Here is a 22,538-nt window from a genome sequence, read left to right as displayed (position 1 = left end):
CTCACTGGTAAGTGCTGCTATTTGAGCTATTTTTAGAACAGGCCAACGGGCGACTCATCTGGTCCTTACGGGCGACCTGGTGCCCGCGGGCACCGCGTTGGTGACCCCCGCATTAATGTCTTTTGTATTCATGTTAACATTAAAGCCAGCTGCGGTTAGCGTGCTAGCTTGCTTCCCCAGTAAATGAACAGCATCTGTGGTCCGTGAGTTTATCGAAGTGTAGTTATTAATCACAGTTTTAGATTATTCTAACTTAAAACAGTAATACTAACTGTCGGGAGTTTTACCGCGGTTTATCTTTAATACTGTTTATCGTTAAATCTCGTTAAAGGTGCGCTTCATCAGTGTCGTCTTGATTAATATTTTTTGTTGCATTTTTTTCTTATAATGACGTGAAAATGAGTCCTAACTTTTTTTGTTGGGCCTTTTGACCCTCCGTGTATTATTATCACTGCAGGTGCTGACCTGTTCTCCAACTGCACCGAGGAGTGCAAGGCCCTGGGCCACTCGGACCGCTGCTGGATGCCGTCCTTCGTCCCCTCTGACGGGCGCCAGGGGCCGGACTACCGCAGCAACCTCCACGTCCCCGGGATGGACGCCACGCTACCAGACACTGAGGTACCCGCCTCTATCGACCTTCCCGAAGTGGCCTTGACCTCGACCAACGATAGGTCATTCTCCACCTTTGGCAAGGATGGTCTCAGGTCACAGTCACACAACAGCCTTCACCATCACCTCCATCAGCAACAGCAGCAGTACAGCGCCAGCACGCTAGAGAGGAAAGAGTATGATAGGGGGACGCTTCCGTACAAACCCACCTTTCTCTGTGAGTATCAGTATGAAAAATCTCTGGGACCGTATGACTTTGGTCTGGTCCAGAACAGATACTAAAGAGGGCTCGCTTGATTGTGATCTGGACTCTTTATCTAGTTCTCCTATTTTAAGGAGCTCAAAAGTGCAACTGTTTTGTTGTGTTGTTCTCACTGTAGGGGTGTCCCGATCCAATCGTGATATCGAATATTGGTCTGTATCATCAATCAAGTATGGGGTGATACGGGCTTGCATGTAAAATCTCCGATACGATTAACATCTAAATGTCCTCCAATAAGCACACAAGGTTGGTCCTTTCTTCTAATTTAGTCAAGTCATTTACAAAAGGTAAAATGGCAATCATGATAATAATAATAATATATTTAATTTGCAAGCGTTTTTCAATAGGACCAAGGACACTTTACAGCAGGGGTGTCAAACTCATTTTATAGCTCAGGGGCATGGATGAAAATCTGTGCACATATTCAAATCATGGCATTAAAACTAAAAAATAAAGACAACTCCAGATTGTTTTCTTTGTCTTACTTTGGCCAAAAATAGAACAAACAAATTCTGAAAATAGTACAATAAAAATATAGAATAAATCACCTGCAGTAGTAAAGTTTAGATCCACGAAGGAAAGAAGAAAGTGAATGAATGTATATAACTGAATACATTTACATTTGCATAAAAATGTGTTTTCTTTTTTATTATTATTTTTTTTTAATGATTTAGGTACCATAGTTTTCGGATTATAAATCGCTCCGGAGTATAAGTCGCACCGGCCGAAAATGCATAATAAAGAAGGAAAAAAACATATATACGTCGCACTGGAGTATAAGTCGCATTTTTGGAGGAAATTTATTTGATAAAATCCAACACCAAGAATAGACATTTGAAAGGCAATTTAAAATAAATAAAGAATAGTGAACAACAGGCTGAAGTGTACGTTATATGACGCATAAATAACCAACTGAGAACGTGCCTGGTATGTTAACGTCATTAAGTCATTCAAATAACTATAACATATAGAACATGCTATACGTTTACCAAACAATCTGTCACTCCTAATCGATAAATCCAATGAAATCTTCTTCCTCGATGTCACTTCTAAACAACTCTGCCAACTCCAAAGGTATGCGCCGCGTCCTCTTGTCGTTTTCTGCTGCATATTTCACTACGTCCAGCTTGTAATCTGCAGTACATGATTTCCTTTTCGGTGCCATTTTTGTTCAGCCCTTCTCAGTTTTTATAAGTTAGCGCCAACAATTAAATGATCCATTGTAATAGCTACGGCAGTAGCATACAGCAGTTAGCATTCCATGACCCACAATGCACTTCTGCCATGACCCTCCCCCGCCGAATTCTTTTTGGTTGACATGTGTGTGACGATTGCTGACATTTGCTTCGTCTCTTCCGCGGATGAGATAAATATTATTATTTGATATTTTAGGTAATGTGCTAATAATTTCACACACAAGTCGCTCTGGAGTATGTCACACCCCCAAACTATGAAAAAAACTGTGACTTATAGTCCGAAAAATACGTTAACATTCCTGACAACTTTTTTTCAAAAAACAGTATATAATGTGAGATACAACAGGATAATGCATACATTCATCATTTGTTTTCAAAACGGTTACAAAAAGTGGGACCCCCAAAAATTTACTATGGTACCCCATTTTTATGACTTGATGGGGTCCCATTCTGAAAATTCCTAGCGCCAACACTGATTGAGTAGTGGTACATGCAAAACAGCAGCAGGCGGCTGTGTTCTAATACTAATGAAATAAGTCTAATATCAGACCGGTGGCCATAGATAATTCATTCGCAGGCCTTGACTTGGACACCCCTGCTTTACAGTGTACAGATAAAATAGTTTACAAGTTAACAATAAAGCATCAAATGATAAAATTAACATGTAGCCAACGAATAAATAACAGTGTCGGGTAGGGGTGTAACGGTACACAAAAATTTCGGTTCGGTACGTACCTCGGTTTAGAGGTCACGGTTCGGTTCATTTTCGGTACAGTAAGAAAACAACAAAATATAAATTTTTTGGTTATTTATTCACCAAATTTGTTAGCAATGGATTTATCCTTTTAACATTGGGAACACTATAATAATTCTACCCACGTTAATCCACATTAAACTGCCTAAAGTTGTTGCTTTGACTAAATAAAATGACAAAAGCTTTCTTCTACATATAAAAAGTGCAACATTAAACAGTTTCAAGTCAACTCATCATGCTTAATTTATTACAGCATTTGGGTATAAGCAAACCTAACGCTAAAAGCTAATTAGCCTTCACCTCAACCCAGAACTATGAGAGAGCTGAATTGCAGTTTAAGTTTCAAGAAGGACAACATGCTCATAGTGATGTTTGTAATAGCTGTGACTGGGAAGTGTTTTTTATAATTTGGGGAGTGTACGATGTCAGCTGCTCACCTGCTAAACACATATCCGCTCATCTCGACGCCAAAGCACTGACTCCATGCTTTCTGACTACGTACTGCTGATTGACTGTTACATCGCTCTGAATACGCACGGCTGATTGGCTTTGTATGTAACCAATCAGATGGTTGTGTGGGCGGGACAATGCTGGGGTGCTCACTGCCTAGACAGAGGCAGCTGCAGAGCAGCTTGTTAAGACTTTAGATTACAAACTCGTTCGATACACCCTCATACCAAACCAAAACCCTTGTACCGAAACAGTTCAATACAAATACATGTACCGTTACACCCCTAGTGTCAGGCAATTATAGTGAGTATGAAATTTTGAACAGGTGTGTCATGAGTAAGGTGGGCTATAGGCTACTTGGTGCCAGCAGCTACACAACAGCTTAGCGCGCAATAGCACACAGGCTACACACAAGTAATAGGTTTTCTTAATTGAACAATATTGCAGACTTAAAAAAGCACATTTGTCAAAATGAACAAATATCAATCATAGTTGCATATTGGATACCGAATTATTGTGACCATTAGGTGTCACCAAACAAAATTACCACTCCATTTCATCTTTAAAGAACATAAGTCCATTCCAAACAGTTAATAATAAATAGGTTAGTGTTTTTCATACTTACCATTATTCTATTTTTGACTAATTTCACTTTATCAAACCTTTTCAATCATTCCACACTGCAGGGTTAATAAATATATGTATCATATGATTCTTGCTCACAGTGTATAATATCAGCCGATACTCAAGGCTCCAATTATCGGTGTTGTATCGGAATAAAAAGTTGTATCGGGACACCCCTGACTTGTTATTTTTTGTCATTTTTGTGAAATGTAATCAGTGTTTACCCCGTTTCTCCAAACCCAAGTCAATAGACGCCCCCCTACTAATTTTAAATATTGTCTGTATTCATGTGCCAGAAGAATAAACTCAAATTTAAATTGGACTCCTATGAATCTGCTGTGGCCCCCTATTTTTTTCCCTCCCACCTGCAGTAAAATTTCCCTTTTCAAAATCATGTTTTTTTATCTGATGCTCATACAAGTAAAGGTTACCAACATCAAGTTCACCTCATGTTTGTATTCCTTCCATCATCTCATATGCTGTTATAGAATATGCTGTAATAGAAAACATGATGTGGATGTGCATAAACAACCAGGTCACACCTTAGTCTGGGAAAGAATATATACAGTATTTCAACACAGTGAATGTTATATGAAGCAATGCATGCAAAATTTCAAAAAAAATAATACATTCCACCCAATTAGTTCCATTGGTAGGTCCAGGAAATAAAATGTATAAATGCAGGATCAAATTTAGTGTACAATATATTTATGTGTTTAACTGTGTTCTGCACTTAGATCTGGTTGGATAATTCATAACTACAATTTAAAAAATACATTTAAACTACATTAACCACTGGAAAACGAACATCGGTTGTCTGCCTCTAAAGGGTGCTGATTTTTTTTTTGCATTTATTAAGATTCTGAATAGATTCAAACTTTCCAAGAATTAATTTTTTTTAATCCATTTCATTAGGCCATCACCACACTTAGAGTTTACATACACTTGTAAAGAACATAATATCATGGCTGTCTTGAGTTTCCAATAATTTCAACAACTCTTATTTTTTTGTGATAGAGTAATTGAAGCACATAGTTGTTTGTCACAAAAAACATTCATGAAGTTTGGTTCTTTTATGAATTTATTATGGGTCTACTGAAAAAGTGAGCAAATCTGCTGGGTCTGCTTGGTTACATGTCCCTTGGCAACTTTCACTGCAATAAGGCACTTTTGGTAGCCATCCACACGCTTCTGGTTGAATTTTTGACCACTCCTCTTGACAAAATTGGTGCAGTTCAGCTAAATGTATTGGTTTTATGACATGGACTTGTTTCTTCAGCATTGTTCACATATTCTCAATGGGGTTTAAGTCATGACTTTGGCAGCAAAACAGGCCTAGAGCATAATACTACCACCACCATGCTTGACGGTAGGTTGGTGTTCCTGGGATTGAAGGCCTCACATTTTCTCGTCCAAACATATTGTTGGATATTGTGGCAAATCAACTAAATTTTTGTTTCATCTGACCACAGAACTTTCCACCAAAAGGTATTATCTTTGTCTATGTGATGTCAGATGAAACCAAAATTGAGCTGTTTGGCCACAATACCCAGCAATATGTTTGGAGGAGAAAAGGTGAGGCATTTAATCCCAGGAACACCAATTCCTATTGTCAAGTATGGTGGTGGTAGTATTATGCTCTGGGCCTGTTTTGCTGCCAATGGAACTGGTGCTTTACAGAGAGTAAATGGGACAATTCTTAAGGACAACCTAAAACACATCAGCGGCTGGGTCTTGGGCGCAGTTGGGTGTTCCAACAGGACAATAACCCCAAACACACATCAAAAGTGGTAAAGGAATGGCTAAATCAGGCTAGAATTAAGGTTTTAGAATGGTCTTTCCCAAAGTCCCGACTTAAATGTGTGGACAATGCTAAAGAAACAAGTCCATGTCAGAAAAACAACAAATTTAGCTGAATTGCACCAATTTTGTCAAGAGGAGTGGTCAAAAATTCAACCAGAAGCTTGTAGATGGCTACCAAAAGCGCCTTATTGCAGTGAAACTTGCCAAGAGACATGTAAGCGAATTTTAACATTGCTGTATGTATACTTTTGACCCAGCAGATTTGCTCACATTTTCAGTAGACACATATTAAATTCATAAAAGAACCAAACTTCATGAATGTTTTTTGTGACCAACAAATATGTGCTCCAATCACTCTATCCAAATTATTAGAAACTCAAAACAGCCATGACATTATGTTCTTTACAAGTGTATGTAAACTTTTGACCACGACTGTATAGGTCATAAGTTAGCAGCCAAAACAGGAGAGTATCTATTATGATTTATATACCAAACAATAAATTGAGGTAAATCAGTTTTCATTATGAATCCACTTTGAATCGAATCAAATGATAATTTTTTGTAGCATTCAAATCTTTACTGTCCCTGTTAGCAAAAAATTCCACCCACGGAGACAAAAAGAGTGGATGACTTGACGAGACAAACAAAGCAAACACGTGCCGACAGACATGGCTTTCATTTATCTCTCAGTTATTTACTTCTGCCAGGAGGTTCTGTGTTTAATGGGGTTTGTTAGCGTGTTAGTTAGCAACATCGCTCAAAAATATGTGTGAGTTTTAATGAAACTTATTAGGAAATCTCAGAAATGGGATAAAGAACAAGTGATTACATTCTGTGGCTGATCCGGATCATGACATGCAAAGGATGTGAATAATGCAACTTCTACCCAGTAGAGGTAGTAAGTACACAGGAACATATGTATGTGTACCCACTACTACTACCCGAAAGATGTGTCCCTGGGTCCTTTCTACTTTTACCCAATGGTTGATGTACGCACAAACTCATGCACACCTACTACTTCCACCCAGTCTGCCTACACATTCCCTGCAGAGAATGTGAACAATGCAACCCCTACCCAGTAGAAGTAATAAGTACACATGTTTCCCTGTGTACTTACTACTCCTACTGGGTAGAACAGGAAGACTGTTGATTCAATTGAGCACTGCTGCCACCGACCTCCAGGCACATGTGTTCCTGTGTACCTACTACTTCTACTGAGTAGGAGTAGTGAATACATATATGCGCTCAAAATAGATAATATGTGTGTGCTTACGACTTCCATTTAGAAGATGTTTACTTGCATACTTACTACTTCTACTCAGTAGTAAATGTATGCAAAAACACATGCACACTTACTACCCCTGTCCAGTTTACCTACACATGGCCTGCAGAGGATGTGGATGATGCAACCTACCCAGTAGGAGAAATAACTACCCATGTTTCCCTATGTACTTCCAACTTCTACTGGGTAGAACACGTAGCCTGTAGTCTCGATTGAGCACTGCTGCCCCCGAGCTCCAGGCACATGTGTTCCTGTGTCCCTGCTACATCTACTGGGTAGGAGTAGTGAATACTTTTGTGCGCTCAAAAGAAATAATACATGTGTACTTAATACTTTTATCCATAAGATGTATTCTTGCATAATTACTACTTCTACCCAGTACTAAATATACTCAAAATAACATCAGACGTGCACACTTACAACCCCTGCCCAGTCTGCCTATACATGGCCTGCAGACGATGTTAATGATGCAACCTACCCAGTAGGAGAAGTAAATACACATATTTCCCTATGTACTTCCAACTTCTACTGGGTAGAACATGGAGCCTGCAGACTCGATTGAGAACTGCTGCCACCGAGCTCCAGGCACATGTGTTCCTGTGTCCCTGCTACCTCTACTGGGTAGGAGTAGTGAATACTTATGTGCGTTCAAAATAAATAATACATGTGTACTTACTACTTCTATCCAGAAGATGTGTTCTTGCATAGTTATTACTTCTACCCAGTAGTACATTTACTGAAAAACATGTGCATACTTACTACCCTTGTCCAGTCTGCCTACACATGGCCTGCAGAGTATGTTTATTATTCAACCTACCCAGTAGAGGACGTAAGTACAAATGTTTCCCTATGTACTTCCAACTGCTACTGGATAGAACACAGAACCTGTAGACTCGATTGAGAACTGCTGCCACCGAGCTCCAGGCACATGTGTTCCTGTGCCCCTGCTACATCTACTGGGTAGGAGTAGTGAATACTTTTGTGTGTTCAAAATAAATAATACATGTGTACTTAATGCTTCTATCCATAAGATGTGTTCTTGCATAATTACTTCTTCTACCCAGTACTAAATGTACTCAAAAACACATCAGACGTGCACACTTACTACCCATGCCCAGTCTGCCTACAACGGCCTGCAGAGGATGTTAATAATGAAACCTACCCAGTAGGAGAAGTAAGTACACATGTTTCCCTATGTACTTCCATTTCTACTGGGTAAAACTAGGAGCTCCAGGTACATGTGTTCCTCTGTACCTGCTACCTCTACTGGGTAGGAGTAGTGAATACACATATGCGCTCAAAATAAATAAGTTGTGTGTACTTACTACTTTTATCCAGAAGATGTATTCTTGCATGCTGACTACTTCTACCCAGTAGTAAATGTATGCAAAAACACATGAACACTTACTACTCCTGCCCAGTCTGCCTAGACATGGCCTGCAAAGGATGTGAATGATGCATCCTACCCAGTAGCGGAAGTAACTATACATTTCCCTATGTACTTCCAACTTCTACTGGGTAAAACACTGAGCCTGTAGACTCGATTGAGAACTGCTGCCACCGAGCTCCAGGCACATGTGTTCCTGTGTCCCTGCTACCTCTACTGGGTAGGAGTAGTGAATACCTATGTGCGCTCAAAATAAATAATACATGTGTACGTTCTACTTCTATCCAGAAGACGTGTTCTTGCATAGTTACTACTTCTACCCAGTAGTACATTTACTCAAAAACATGTGCATACTTACTACCTCTGCCCAGTCTGCCTACACATGGCCTGCAGAGGATGTTAATGATTCAACCTACCCAGTAGAGGAAGTAAGTACACATGTTTCCATGTGTACTTCCAACTACTACTGGGTAGAACACGGAGCCTGTAGACTCGATTGAGAACTGCTGCCACCTAGCACCAGGTACATGAGTTCCTGTGTATTTACTACCTTTACTGGGTAGGACTCATGAATACAATACAATCTGTGCCCAAATAGATAGAGCTGCTTCTACCGGGCAGAAGTAGTAAGTACACATGTGGTGCTGTGCTTTACCCGTCAAAAACACATACACACTGACTACTTCTGCCCACATGTGGCCTGCAGGAGCGGTGAATTATGCAACCTCTACCCAGTCGAAGTAGCAAGTACATATTTTCCTGTGTACTTACTACCCCTACTGGGTAGAACACTGAGTCTGTTGATTGAATTGAACACCACTGCCGCCGTGCTGCAGGTGTATGTATTGTTCTAGCATGAATACTAGTATGTAGACACAAACAATGAAAATTCCCCGTGCTGAAACGATTTGAGAAACGGTTCAAAGTTTCGAGTCGTGCTGTCAATTGATTATTTTTTCAGAATCCCAATTAATCACAGTTGCTACAAGGAGCATGTGCGTTCAAAACAGATTGCATGACTAATTCTGACATTGGCGACATGTCCTGGGTGTATCCCACCTTCCGCCCGAATGCAGCTAAGATAGGCTCCAGCACCCCCGCAACCCCAAACGGGACAAGCGGTAGAAAATGGATGGATAGATGGATAGTTTTGCCATATTTTTTCTGCCTATTAATCCCAAACCCTAATTTAGAGATGACAAAAAGACAGAAGTGTGAGTTTATTTGAAGAGTTCTACAACCAGCGGATGGCAGTGATTCAGTGAAATGACTCTTAAACATTGAAAAGCATCAACATTTCCAACTATAAAGATGTACAGAACTCATTGGGAGACGATAACAAATCATTTCCAAGCTCCCACACAACATGAATAATCTATTAGCTCTAAGAGAAGAGAATGCATTCCATATACGCGTTAAGTTTCCAGTCACCGCATGTACACCAGCAATTTTCCTTTGCAGACAACGTGAGAAATAGTTTGCGAGCGAGCAAACACTGCAAAGCAATCAGTCTCTGATGCAGAAGTTGTCTGTGAGAAAGATAATTGCTATTTAGCCTTTAGGTGCTGTCGCCTACTCTGAATATAGCACCGGCTCCTCTCCTTTGTCCCAAGGGGTTACGATAAATGCACAATATAAAAGTCTTTTTTTTACACCACTTTTGGATTAATGATCCAGTCTCTTCAAATATATGAGCTTTGTTTTGGCACAAGAGAGATTTGTCAGTGTGTTAAAAACACAAATAGCCCCAGAAGTTGACGCGATAAAAGTAAAGCCATCATATTTTGCGTTTCACACCAACATTTCTGTCGTGTTTGTTTCCTAATAACATTAACATATTTAATTATTGCTTACAGTCCTGGTGAAAAGTTTGCATACACTTGTAAAGAACATAATGTCATGGCTGTCTTTAGTTTCCAATCATTTCTACAACTCTTATCTTTTTGTGATAGAGTGATTGGAACACATACTTGTTGGTCACAAAAAACATTCATGAAGTTTGGTTCTTTTTTGAATTTATTATGAGTCAACTGAAAATGTGAGCAAATCTGCTGGGTCAAAAGTATACATACAGCAATGTTAATATTTGCTTACATGTCCCTTGGCAAGTTTCACTGCAATAAGGCGCTTTTGGTAGCCATCCATAAGCTTCTGGCAAGCTTCTGGTTGAGTTTTTGACCACTCCTCTTGGCAACCATCCTCCCAAATTTCTCCCAATTTCCACCCGGACAACAAAAGGCACAACCTTTAGCGTCCTCTATGACCTGTCATCACATCCACTATTCCTCCCAGTCACATAATAAATGCTGCTATTACACACTCGTTAGTGAATGCAATTCATACTTGCTCAACAGCCATACAGGTCACACTGAGGGTGGCCGTATAAACAACTTTAATACTGTTACAAATTTGCTGTGACCCCACACCAAACAAGAATGACAAACACATTTCGGAAGAACATCCGCACCGTAACACAACAGAATAAATAACCAGGGACTCTTGCAGCACTAACTCTTCCGGGACACCCCCCCAACCCCACCCACCTCCCGAATTCGGAGGTCTCAAGGGTGGCAAGTATGTTCATGTGTGATTATCAAAAATTGTCTGTACATGTACAAGAAGGACAAACACAGGCATATCTGAATGACTCGACTCCATCTTTTTACTGGTTAGCTCCGAGTTACCGAACCGATTATTATGGCGCGTTCTTTCCGACGTCACTTCCTGCGGGGTGCGTGGTCTTTCTGGCGTCACTTCCTCTCCGAACTCAGTTTGTAAACGATCAATAAGTCCATACAAAGTTAAGGGTTGGAGATTCAAGAAATACACGGCGCACTTAGACATGTAAAAAAATTATCCAAGGAGAGTAACCTTAAACGGTAATTATTTGTTTAAGGGGTTATCCGGCTTAGTGCAGACATAGCCCAAGTGAAAACACAGGTAGACCACTTAAGTGTTAATTTCAAAAGCATACTTATATATTTGGGGTAAAAACTAACGTAAATAAATAAACAGATATACCATTCAGGCATGTGAAATGTCTGCAGAAACGCGGAAATCCGCTATTTTATACCTTAATTTACGCTGTGGTTTTTTAATGAAATATCAATTAAAATACAATCTAAATAACATTTGTTGAAGCTCACATTAGCTGCACTGAGTTGCAGGACAGGGAGACGATCTAAGGCACCGAAACAAGCTCGCTAGTTTGCTAAAGAACTAGCTAGCTAGCATACTTATTGTCGCATTTGTTCACTCTCCGAGCCCCAACATTGACTGCCGTCCACTTTGCTGCTAATCATGTTTGGATGATTACTTTCCAAACACTGTTAGTTCCGAACCAGTTGGTGTTCTAGATTATTTATTAGTAGCCAGCAAGAAAGCATTTTCTTGAATGTAAACAAAGGTCACAACACAGGAAGTATATTACCCAAGGGTAATGGGAAATGTTTTCTGAGTTATTTGCATGCATGTTATATAATTTTACATTACGTTTTCAATTATAATAATGAGAGGTGTCCGATAATATCCGACTCCCTATATTATCGGCCGATAAATGCTTTAAAATGTAATATCGGAAATTATCGGTGTCTGTTTCCAAAAGTAAAATTCATGACTTTATAAAACGCCGCTATACAGAGTGGTACACGGACGTAGGGAGAAGTACAGAGTGATAAATAAACCTTAAAGGTACTGCCTTTGCATGCCGGCTCAGTCACATAATATTTACGGCTTGTCACACACACAAGTGAATACAACGCACACTTGGTCAATAGCCATACAGGTCACACTGAGGGTGGCCATATGTACAGCTTTAACACTGTTACAAATATGCGCCACACTGTCAACCTACACCAAACAAGAATGCCTAACACATTTCGTGACAACATCAGCACCGTAACACAACATAAACACAACAGAACAAATACCCAGAACCCCTTGCAGCACTAACTCTTCCTGGACGCTACGATATGCACCCCCCGCTACCTCCAACCCCCCTCATACCCACACACCTCAACCCCGCCCACCTTAACCTCCTTCATGCTCTCTCAGGGAATGCATGTCCCAAATTCCAAGCTGCTGTTTTGAGGCATGTTAAAAAAAATAATGCACTTTGTGACTTCAAAAATAAATATGGCGGTGCCATGTTGGCATTTTTTTCCATTACTTGAGTTGATTTATTTTGGAAAATCTTGTTATATTGTTCAATGCATCCAGCGGGGCATCACAACAGAATTAGGCATAATAATGTGTTAATTCCTCGACTGTATATATGGGAATCGGTTGATATCAGAATCGGTAATTAAAAAGTTGGACAATATCAGAATTATCGGCCATTATCGGACATCTTTAATAATAAAATTAGTAAATTATCCTTTGTGAAAAACAAGTCAGTTGTACATTACATGGGACAAAAAAAACAGCCAAAAGAGGTTGGTAGATGAGAATAAATCTAAAAGTAAAATATAGTGTAGAATAGCAGCCATTTGCAGGAAATGTTCTTTCCGAGTTTGCGTGGCAGCACTTTGTACTGATGAACTTTTTTCCCCAACTTTACTTTTTTTCCCCTCAAAAGGTTGCTCAGATGCCTGAACATTTATGGATGATTTAAGTGACTACATTTCACAGTAAAGTCAAATTTTAAGAAGTGACTCACGAATAAGATTTTTTTTCCAGTGTTCAAGATAGTTTAAATTCATCTTTGAAATGTGAATTGAAAATATAATCAGATCAAGGTGCAGGACTCTTTTTGTCATAAGGTAACGCATCTCCAAGCTAATTTAGCAATTCCTGGTGCCACAAATGGCACCAAAGGCACTTAGCTTGGTAAACAATAGTAAACGTATTGCGAGCCCCTTCCTGCCGCGTCACTGATAAGAATATAATGGCCCCTTTGTCAAACGCAGCGTTAGTGCTCGTTAAAAGGCACCAGGTTCAATCCTAATTTTGAATTTTAACAGGAAAGTTTCCAAATGATGTTAAATTTGTAATTTTTTTAACAATTTGTTTCACATACATGTGTTTGAGTTCACGTCTAATATTTCATTTATGTACAGTACAGGCCAAAAGTTTGAACACACCTCATTCAGTGGGTTTTCTTTATTTTCATGACTATTTGCATTGTAGATTGTCACTGAAGGCATCAACACTATGAATGAACACATGTGGAGTTATGTACTTAACCAAAAAAGGTGAAATAACTGAAACAAAGTTTTATATTCTAGTTTCTTCAAAATCACCACCCTTTGTTCTGATTACTCTTTCGCACACTCTTGGCATTCTCTCATGTGCTTCAAGAGGTAGTTACCAGAAACGGTTTTTAGTTCACAGATGTGCTTGAAGCCCATCGAGAGAATGCCAAGAGTCTGCAAAGCGGTATTCAGAGCAAAGGGTGGCTATTTTGAAGAAACTAGAATTTTGCAGACTCTTGGCATTCTCTCAATGACCTTCAAGCAAGCCCGTGAAGTGTAAACTATTTCAGGTGACTACTTCTTGAACATACTTGCCAACCCTCCCAATTTTTGCGGAAAACTCCCGCAGTGCCCCTCCCAAAAATCTCCCGGGGCAACCATTCTCCCGAATTTCTCCTGATTTTCACCGGGACAACCATATTGGGGGCGTGCCTTAAAGGGACTGCCTTTAGCATCCTCTAAAACCTGTCGTCACGTCCGCTTTTCCTCCATACAAACAGCGTGTCGGCCCAGTCACATAATATATGCGGCTTTTACAGACACACAGAAGTGAATGCATGCATACCTGGTCAAAAGCCATACAGGTCACACTGAGGGTGGCCGTTTAAACAACTTTGACACTGTTACAAATATGCGCCACATTGTGAAGCCACACCAAACAAGAATGACAAACACATTTCGGGAGAACAGCCACACCGCAACACAACATAAACACAACAGTCAAATACCCAGAATTCCTTGCAGCACTAACTCTTCCGGGACGCTACAATATACACCCCCGCTACCACCAAACCCTGTCCCCCCAAAACCCGCCCACCTCAACCCCCCCTCCTCCTCAAAACACCCTCCCCCCATCTCCCGAATTCGAAGGTCTCAAGGTTGGCAAGTATGCTCTTGAAGCTCATGGAGAGAATGCCAAGAGTGTGCAAAGCAGTCATCCGAGCAATGGGTGGTTATTTTGAAGAAACTAGAATACAAAACATGTTTTCAGTTATTTCACATTTTTTTGTTAAGTGCATAACTCCACATGTAGTTCATTCATAGATTTGATGCCTTCAGTGACAACCTACAATGTAAATAGTCATGAAAATAAAGAAAACGCATTGAATGAGGAGAGGGTGTCTCCAAACTTTTGGCCTGTACTGTATATTAAATGTCACATACATTGAAAGGTGTGCAACATGTTTTTGATTCAGGCCTGACGTACTAAAAAAAAAAAAAAAAAAAACATCCCAGATCTGTAGTCCATGTCGTCATGGTCGGTGCAAGATTAGATACAAACTCTGTTTCCATATGAGTTGGGAAATTGTGTTAGATGTAAATACAAACGAAGTACAATGATTTGCAAATAATTTTCAACCCATATTCAGTTGAATATGCTACAAACATAACATATTTGATATTCGAAATGATAAACACTTTTTATTTTTTTTTTGCAAATAATCATTAACTTTAGAATTTGATGCCAGCAACACGTGACAAAGAAGTTTGGAAAGGTGGCAATAAATACTGATAAAGTTGAGGAATGCTCACCAAACACTTATCTAGCACATCCCACAGGTGTGCAGGCTAATTGGGAACAGGTGGGTGCCATGATTGGGTAAGGTACACCTCTTTGTCCACAACTGTGTGAGCAAATAGTCAAACAGTTTAAGAACGACGTTTCTCAAAGTGCAATTGCAAGAAATTTAGGGATTTCAACATCTATGGTCCATAATATCATCAAAATGTTCAGAGAATCTGGAGAAATCACACCACGTAAGCGGCATGGCCGGAAACCAACATTGAATGACCGTGACCTTCGATCCCTCAGACTGCACTGTACAAAAACCGACTTCAATCTCTAAAGGATATCACCACATGGGCTCAGGAACACTTCAGAAAACCACTGTCACTAAATACAGTTTGTCGCTACATCTGTAACTGTAAGTTAAAGCTCTACTATGCAAAGCGAAAGCCATTTATCAACAACATCCAGAAACGCTGCCGGCTTCTCTGGGCCCGAGATCATCTAAAATGGACTGATGCAAATTGAAAAAGTGTTCTGTGGTCTGATGATTGGACATTTAAAATTGTTTTTGGAAATATTCGACATTTTGTCATCCGGACCAAAGGGGAAGCGAACCATCCAGACTGTTATCGACGCAAAGTTCAAAAGCCAGCATCTGTGGTGGTATGGGGGTGCATTATTGCCCAAGGCATGGGTAACTTACACATCTTTGAAGGCACCATTAATGCTGAAAGGTACATACAGGTTTTGGAAAAAAATATCCTGCCATCTAGGCACTCTCTTTTTCATGGACGCCCCTGCTTATTTCAGCAAGACAATGCCAAGCCACATTCAGCACGTATTACAACAGCGTGGCTTTGTAAAAAAAAGAGTGCGGGTACTTTCCTCGCCCGCCTGCAGTCCAGACCTGTCTCCCATGGAAAATGTGTGGCACATTATGAAGCGTAAAATACGACAGCGGAGAACCTGGACTGTTGAACGACTGCAGCTCTACATAACCGAGTATGAGAAAGAATTCCGCTTTCAAAGCTTCGACAATTAATTTCCTCAGTTCCCAAACCTTTATTGAGTGTTGTTAAAAGAAAAAGTGATGTAACACAGTGGTGAACATGCCCTTTCCCAACTACTTTGGCACGTGTTGCAGCTATGAAATTATTTGCAAAAAAAAAAATAAAGTTTATGAGTTTAAAATGTTTTCTTTGTAGCATATTCAACTGAATATGGGTTGAAAATTATTTGCAAATCATTGTATTCCATCTATATTTACATCTAACACAATTCTTCAACTCATATGGAAACGGGGTTTGTAGTTTTGGGAGGTGCAGGTACAAAGTTAAAGTTAAAAAGTTAAAGTACCAATGATTGTCACACACACAATAGGTGTGGCAAAATGATTCTCTGCATTCGACCCATCACCCTTGATCACCCCGTGGGAGGTGTGGAGCAGTGAGCGGCAGCAATGGCTGCGCCCGGGAATCATTTTTGTTGATTTAACCCCCAATTCCAACCTTTGTCGCTGAATGCCAAGCAGGGAGGTAACTTGTCCCATTTAAATAGTCTTTGGTATGACTTGGCCGGGGTTTGTACTCAGGACACTCTAACCACTAAGCTACTGTATATATATATATATATATATATATATATATATATATATATATATATATATATATATATATATGTATGTGTGGGAAAAATCACAAGACTACTTCATCTCTACAGAACAGTTTCATGAGGGGTTCCCTCAATCATCAGGAGATTTTAATGGAAGCATTCACATACAATGGTTTATATATACTCTGTGCCCTATATAAACCATTGTATGTGAATGCTTCCATTAAAATCTGATGATTGAGGGAACCCCTCATGAAACAGTTCTGTAGAGATGAAGTAGTCTTGTGATTTATATATATATATATATAAATCTTGTGATATATATATATATATATATATATATATATATATATATATATATATATATATGTATGTATATAAATCCAGAGGACTTGGAGCATGACGCTGGAGCGTAAAGAAGACTATTGTTTTTGTAGAAGACCTTCCTTGTTTATCAGTAGCTTCACAACAAGTCTTTTGTGGCACGTATCGCATTTGTAGCCCATCACTAAAAAGCCTCAAGGGAAACAATCATTTGTCCTAACGACCGTTCTTTGTCTTCACAGCCCGCAAGAGGATTTGCTAGCTCGTTCCACGTGGACCTGTCAGAGACTGCGTGAAGTTGAGTAATCGGCCGCCAATACTGATCATAGAGACCTCAGACTCGATAACATAACTTTGGAGTACGACAAGTCCGGATAAGCGTCTCTCTCCTCTTGGGTGGCAAACGCCGTGAGACAAACCTCGACTCTGGACGCCAATAAAGAAGAGAGTGAAGAATTGAGAGGAACATTCCAAGGCCTTATTCCTCTCAGCGGGACTGAGATCAGGACTACAAACATCGTGAAGATGATGGAAGTACTCAGCAGAGGAAAGAAGGGTTTTCGGAGCTGTTTTTTCTTTTGTTTACATGACGTTACAAACTGGGACCGACATCCCGGGGAGCCCTTTATCTATTTCTCAGCGAGCCAACTGTACAGAAGACTGTGGGACGCAGAGGGTGGTGTACAGGAAATGTACGGCACAGGAAAATATGTATGACTTCTTTGGTTTGTTTGAGTTGTTCTCTCTGTGTGCTTCACATATTACAACATATTCTGTAGACGGGATTTAAAGGTGAACGGTTTAGTCTCACATGAATGTTCGCTAATATTTCGGCTCCTTTCCGAGCTCATGGAAAGGGAAGTTATGAAGATTCTCTCTGCCTAAACGTAAACAATCAGTGGTTTTTATCATGTGTGCAAAGTGTTTACTGTGCTATTTTAAAAAGCTTTTCAATGAATATAAATCTATACATATAAAACAATATCTATATAAAAATAACTATATACAATTTTTTGAATTTTTCTTTTCTCCAGAAAACTGTGTAACATGGATTTGTGCACCTCATTCGATCTGATGATTCCAAGTGCCACAAAACTGTTGATGAAAAGGAAAGGTGCAACTAAAGCCTGGATTATGTCACGGCGCAGTCGCTACACCGTCAACCAATGTTGCCAGATGAGAAATTATTTTCGTACTAAAAGTGTAAAATGTTGGTATTTTGAGGAAAAACTATTAGGGATGTAAATCTTACAACAACACTAAGTTCAATTTGATTCCGAGTCCATTCAAAATCAATTCCCGATTCAACACTTATTCAACAGCCTACTGCAATGGTTCTCAACCTTTTTGCAGTGATGTACCCCCTGTGAACATTTTTTTAATTCAAGTACCCCCTACTCAGATCAAAGCATTTTTGGTTGGAATAAAAGAGATAAATAAGTAAAATACAGCACTATATCAACAGTTTCTGATTTATTAAATTGTATAACAGTGCAAAATATCGCTCATTTGTAGTGGTCTTTCTTGAACTATTTGGAAAAAAATATATAAAAATAACTAAATACTTGTTGAAAAATAAACAAGTGATTCAAATATAAATAAAGATTTCTACACATAGAAGTAATCATCAACTTAAAGTGCCCTCTTTGGGGATTGTAATAGAGATCCATCTGGATTCATGAACTTAATTCTAAACATTTCTTCACAAAAAAAGAAATCTTTATCATCAATATTTATGGAACATGTCCACAAAAAAATCTAGCTGTCAACACTGAATATTGCATTGTTGCATTTCTTTTCACAGTTTATGAACTTACATTCATGTGTTGTTGAAGTATTATTCTTTAAATATATTTATAAAGGATTTTTGAATTATTGCTATTTTTAGAATATTTAGATAAAAATCTCGTGTACCCCTTGGCATACCTTCAAGTACTCCCAGGGGTACGTGCACCCCCATTTGAGAACCACTGGCCTAGTGGTTAGAGCAGGCCTGGGCAATTATTTTGACTCGGGGGCCACATTTAGAGAAAAACATTTGTCTGGGGGCCAATGTATCTATTTTTAGGAACATTAATGCAAAACCTCACAATAATGTCTGATTGAGTGCTAAAAACGTTATGCCAGACCGCCTTAAAAAACGGAATAAAATTTAAAATTTTTCTATGAACGATAAAACACTGAATATTGACTAAATATGAACGTCACACCCGCTTTCGATTGACATATTTTGCAATAAAGTGAAATGCAACAAAAATCCAACAAACAGTGAAATATGAACGCGAAGGGTACAAAATAAACGCACCTAAAATCTTATATTTGCTGAATTCCCCCCTGGGATCAATAAAGTACTTTATATTCTTTTTTTATTCTATACTGTATATCACTAAGCTTTAGAACTTTGTTGTGAAAATCTCCTTCCGTGTCTGTGTAAACGCTTACCGCTTACACTACTTGGTGCTTCGTCTGAGCTGCTGTGACGTGGCTGACCATAGTAACTAATTAGATGACCATAGTAACTAACTAGATTACCATAGTAACTCGTACATCATGCAAAAGCGGAGATTTCAACCATTGAAATACTTTGTATAGTTGAAGACTTACGGTCATTACAAAACTTCACTGCACATCATAATGGCAGCTACACTTTCCATCTTAAAGATCTAAAAAAAATAATTTGGAATGTTCGGCGGGCCGGATTGAAAAGCACAATGAGCCACATGTGGCCTCCGGGCCTTAATTTGGGTTAGAGTGTCCGCCCTGAGATCGGTAGGTTGTGAGTTCAAACCTCGGCCGAGTCATACCAAAGACTATAAAAAATGAGACCCATTACTTACTGCTTGGCACTCAGCATCAAGGGTTGGAATTGAGGGTTAAATCACCAAAAATTTCCCGGGCGCAGCCACTGCTGCCGCTCACTGCTCCCCTCACCGTCCAGTGAGTGAACAAGGGGATGGGTCAAATGCAGAGGACAAATTTCGCCACACCTATTGTGTGTGTGAGATAATCATTGGTGCATTAACTTAACACAATTCTCAATTCAAGTGTAAAAATGATAATGAAACCTTCTCAAAACAGGTTATAAAAGCTCTTCCTGCGTAAATGCGCTGCGAGTAGATAGCCAAATTCGATTCAAAATCGCTATAAGAATGAATCGCGATTCGGATGTGAATACATTTTTCCGGCACCCATGAGAACTATCTTAAGGCTGGTTGTTCCTGTGTTCACAACATAGCTCGAAAAGTTATAGGCGGATTTTGATTAAACTTTTAGGAAATGTCAGAAATGAGATAGGGAGCACATGATTCCATTTTGAGCTGATCTGGATTATTTCTACGATGTTATGATCGCCTCATCTTCTGTGTGGCAATGACAAAAGCATCACTCTGTTTCTTTCTTTCCGCCAGCTTTACGTAACAAAAAAAAATATGGGCAGATTTTGATGACATTTTCCATAAGTGGGGTAAGTGATCACATTTTAAGAGTGATCCAGATCAACGTCTGTATTCAGCATTTGTTTTTTTTTTTATGATCGGAAGGAGGGCCTGACTGGATTGTTGTGGATTATATGTATTTTGTTTTTTAACCTATAACTTAGTTATTGTATAATTTATATAACTGACATATTTAAATTACTAGTCCGTACAATTTGATTGTCACAAAATTCTATAAAAGTAAAAAGGCGTTGACCAGAAAAATGTACTTATCCTATTTTTTTTAAGCACCGATTTCAGCACTCTTTAGGCCAGTGGTTCTCAACTTTTTTTCAGTGATGTACCCCTGTGAACATTTTTTTTAATTCAAGTACCCCCTAATCAGAGCAAAGCATTTTTGGTTGGAAAAAAGAGATAAAGAAGTAAAATGCAGCACTATGACAAATTGTATAACAGTGCAAAATATTGCTCATTTGTAGTGGTCTTTCTTGAACTATTTGGAAAAAAAGGTATAAAAATAACTAAAAACTTGTTTAAAAATAAACAAGTGATTCAAATATAAATAAATATTTCTACACATAGAAGTAATCATCAACTTAAAGTGCCCTCTTTGGGGATTGTAATAGAGATCCATCTGGATTCATGAACTTCATTCTAAACATTTCTTCACAAAAAAATAAATCTATAACATCAATATTTATGGAACATGTCCACAAAAAAATCTAGCTGTCAACATTAAATATTGCATTGTTGCATTTTTTTTCCACAGGTTATGAACTTGCAATCATATTTTGTTGAAGTATTGTTCAATAAATATATTTATAAAAAGATTTTTTAATTGTTGCTATTTTTAGAATATTTAAAAAAAAAATCTCACGTACCTCTTGGCATACCTTCAAGTACCCCCAGGGGTACGCGTACCCCCATTTGAGAACCACTGCTTTAGGCAATGGCACCATTTTGAAAATACCAATTTGGTACTAATTTACTTTAAAAAAAAAGTCAACATATCTATCTCTATTCCTGGGTCTTAGATAGGGACCGAAATCTTACAAAAACTACCAAGTCCAATCAAACTATTGGGACGATAATTTGATTCAGTATCGATTCCCAATTCAAAATGATTCTTGCAATATATTTTGTGGCATATAAATTATGATAAAACCTTTTCAAACATGGTTACAAAAGCTGCTGACATATGACGTAAGCCCGTACATGGCCTAAAATCCTCTTTTTTTAAATTTTGAATCGATTTAAAGTAGTTTTTCATTAAAAAAATAGCAATTCGGATGTAATCTCATTTGATAGCTAGAACTATCCCATGTGGAACATCACTTACTTGTACTGTTCATGTTGCTCCCAAACAAGAAGAAGACATTCCTAATAAAAATGACGAAGAGAGGAAAAACAGGCAGGGTTGCACACCGAAAAATATGTATTAAAATATCTGACCAATCAACTTTTTTAATATGAGGCTAGAAATCGAACTACCGATGGTTTGGAGCAGGTGCTGGTGCAGTGACGCTGACACCGTGTCATAATCTAGGCTGAGGCGAAATACTGTCATATCAACCAAGGACTATCTTGATTTTCTTCTGTACTTGTCACGGTTTACAAACACTAAACAGTTTTGTGTACAGCGCAGACACCGATATCTTGACCGGATGTGTATTTTTAGCCTGATATATGCTCATGTACAGGACTAGGGGGCTTTCACTACTGAGCTATAGTTGACGGACCTTACCATCATGTGATCACATGTTCACAGGTCAAGTGATAAATAAACAGTGTCATTGAAGATCCATACGGTGTGCTTTGTCAACATGTGTGTTCACATTCTTTCATTAGCTTCTCAAGGAATTGAATGCATCACAACTGGACTGTTTGGGTGTTCAACTCTCCTCCAAGCAGACATAATATCCGAGGAATCATTTTGTAGTTTATTTCTTGGAGTCAGCTAACCTGCGACTTGTCTCGTTCACGAGTGGGGGAAGAGTGGATCGTGAGATCGACAGGCGGATCGGTGCGGCGTCTTCAGTAATGCGGACGTTGTATCGATCCGTTGTGGTGAAGAAGGAGCTGAGCCGGAAGGCAAAGCTC

At 39.0% G+C, this 22,538-nt stretch overlaps 1 protein-coding gene across 3 annotated transcripts in view; it reads left to right on the top strand.

Annotated features, from left to right (window-relative positions):
- The window catches only part of pcdh10a (protocadherin 10a), a 77,232-nt gene extending 54,992 nt beyond the window's left edge, over positions 1-22,240 (top strand). The window contains exons 4-5 of one of the 3 annotated variants that reach the window (XM_061909179.1): positions 458-618; positions 17,247-22,240. In XM_061909179.1, the coding sequence (XP_061765163.1) occupies positions 458-618; positions 17,247-17,300 (215 nt within the window). In that variant the 3' untranslated portion in view covers positions 17,301-22,240. Of the gene's footprint in view, positions 1-457; positions 4,341-17,246 lie in introns of those variants that run through there. The other 2 variants (XM_061909172.1, XM_061909163.1) reach the window with 2 other exon arrangements.
- Positions 22,241-22,538: the final 298 nt, after the last annotated feature.

The sequence above is a fragment of the Nerophis ophidion genome, linkage group LG01 (assembly GCF_033978795.1).
Source record: "Nerophis ophidion isolate RoL-2023_Sa linkage group LG01, RoL_Noph_v1.0, whole genome shotgun sequence".
Lineage (NCBI taxonomy): Eukaryota > Metazoa > Chordata > Actinopteri > Syngnathiformes > Syngnathidae > Nerophis > Nerophis ophidion.
The sequence above is the reverse complement of the archived record's forward strand: the minus strand, read 5'-3'. Positions and strand labels throughout refer to the sequence as shown.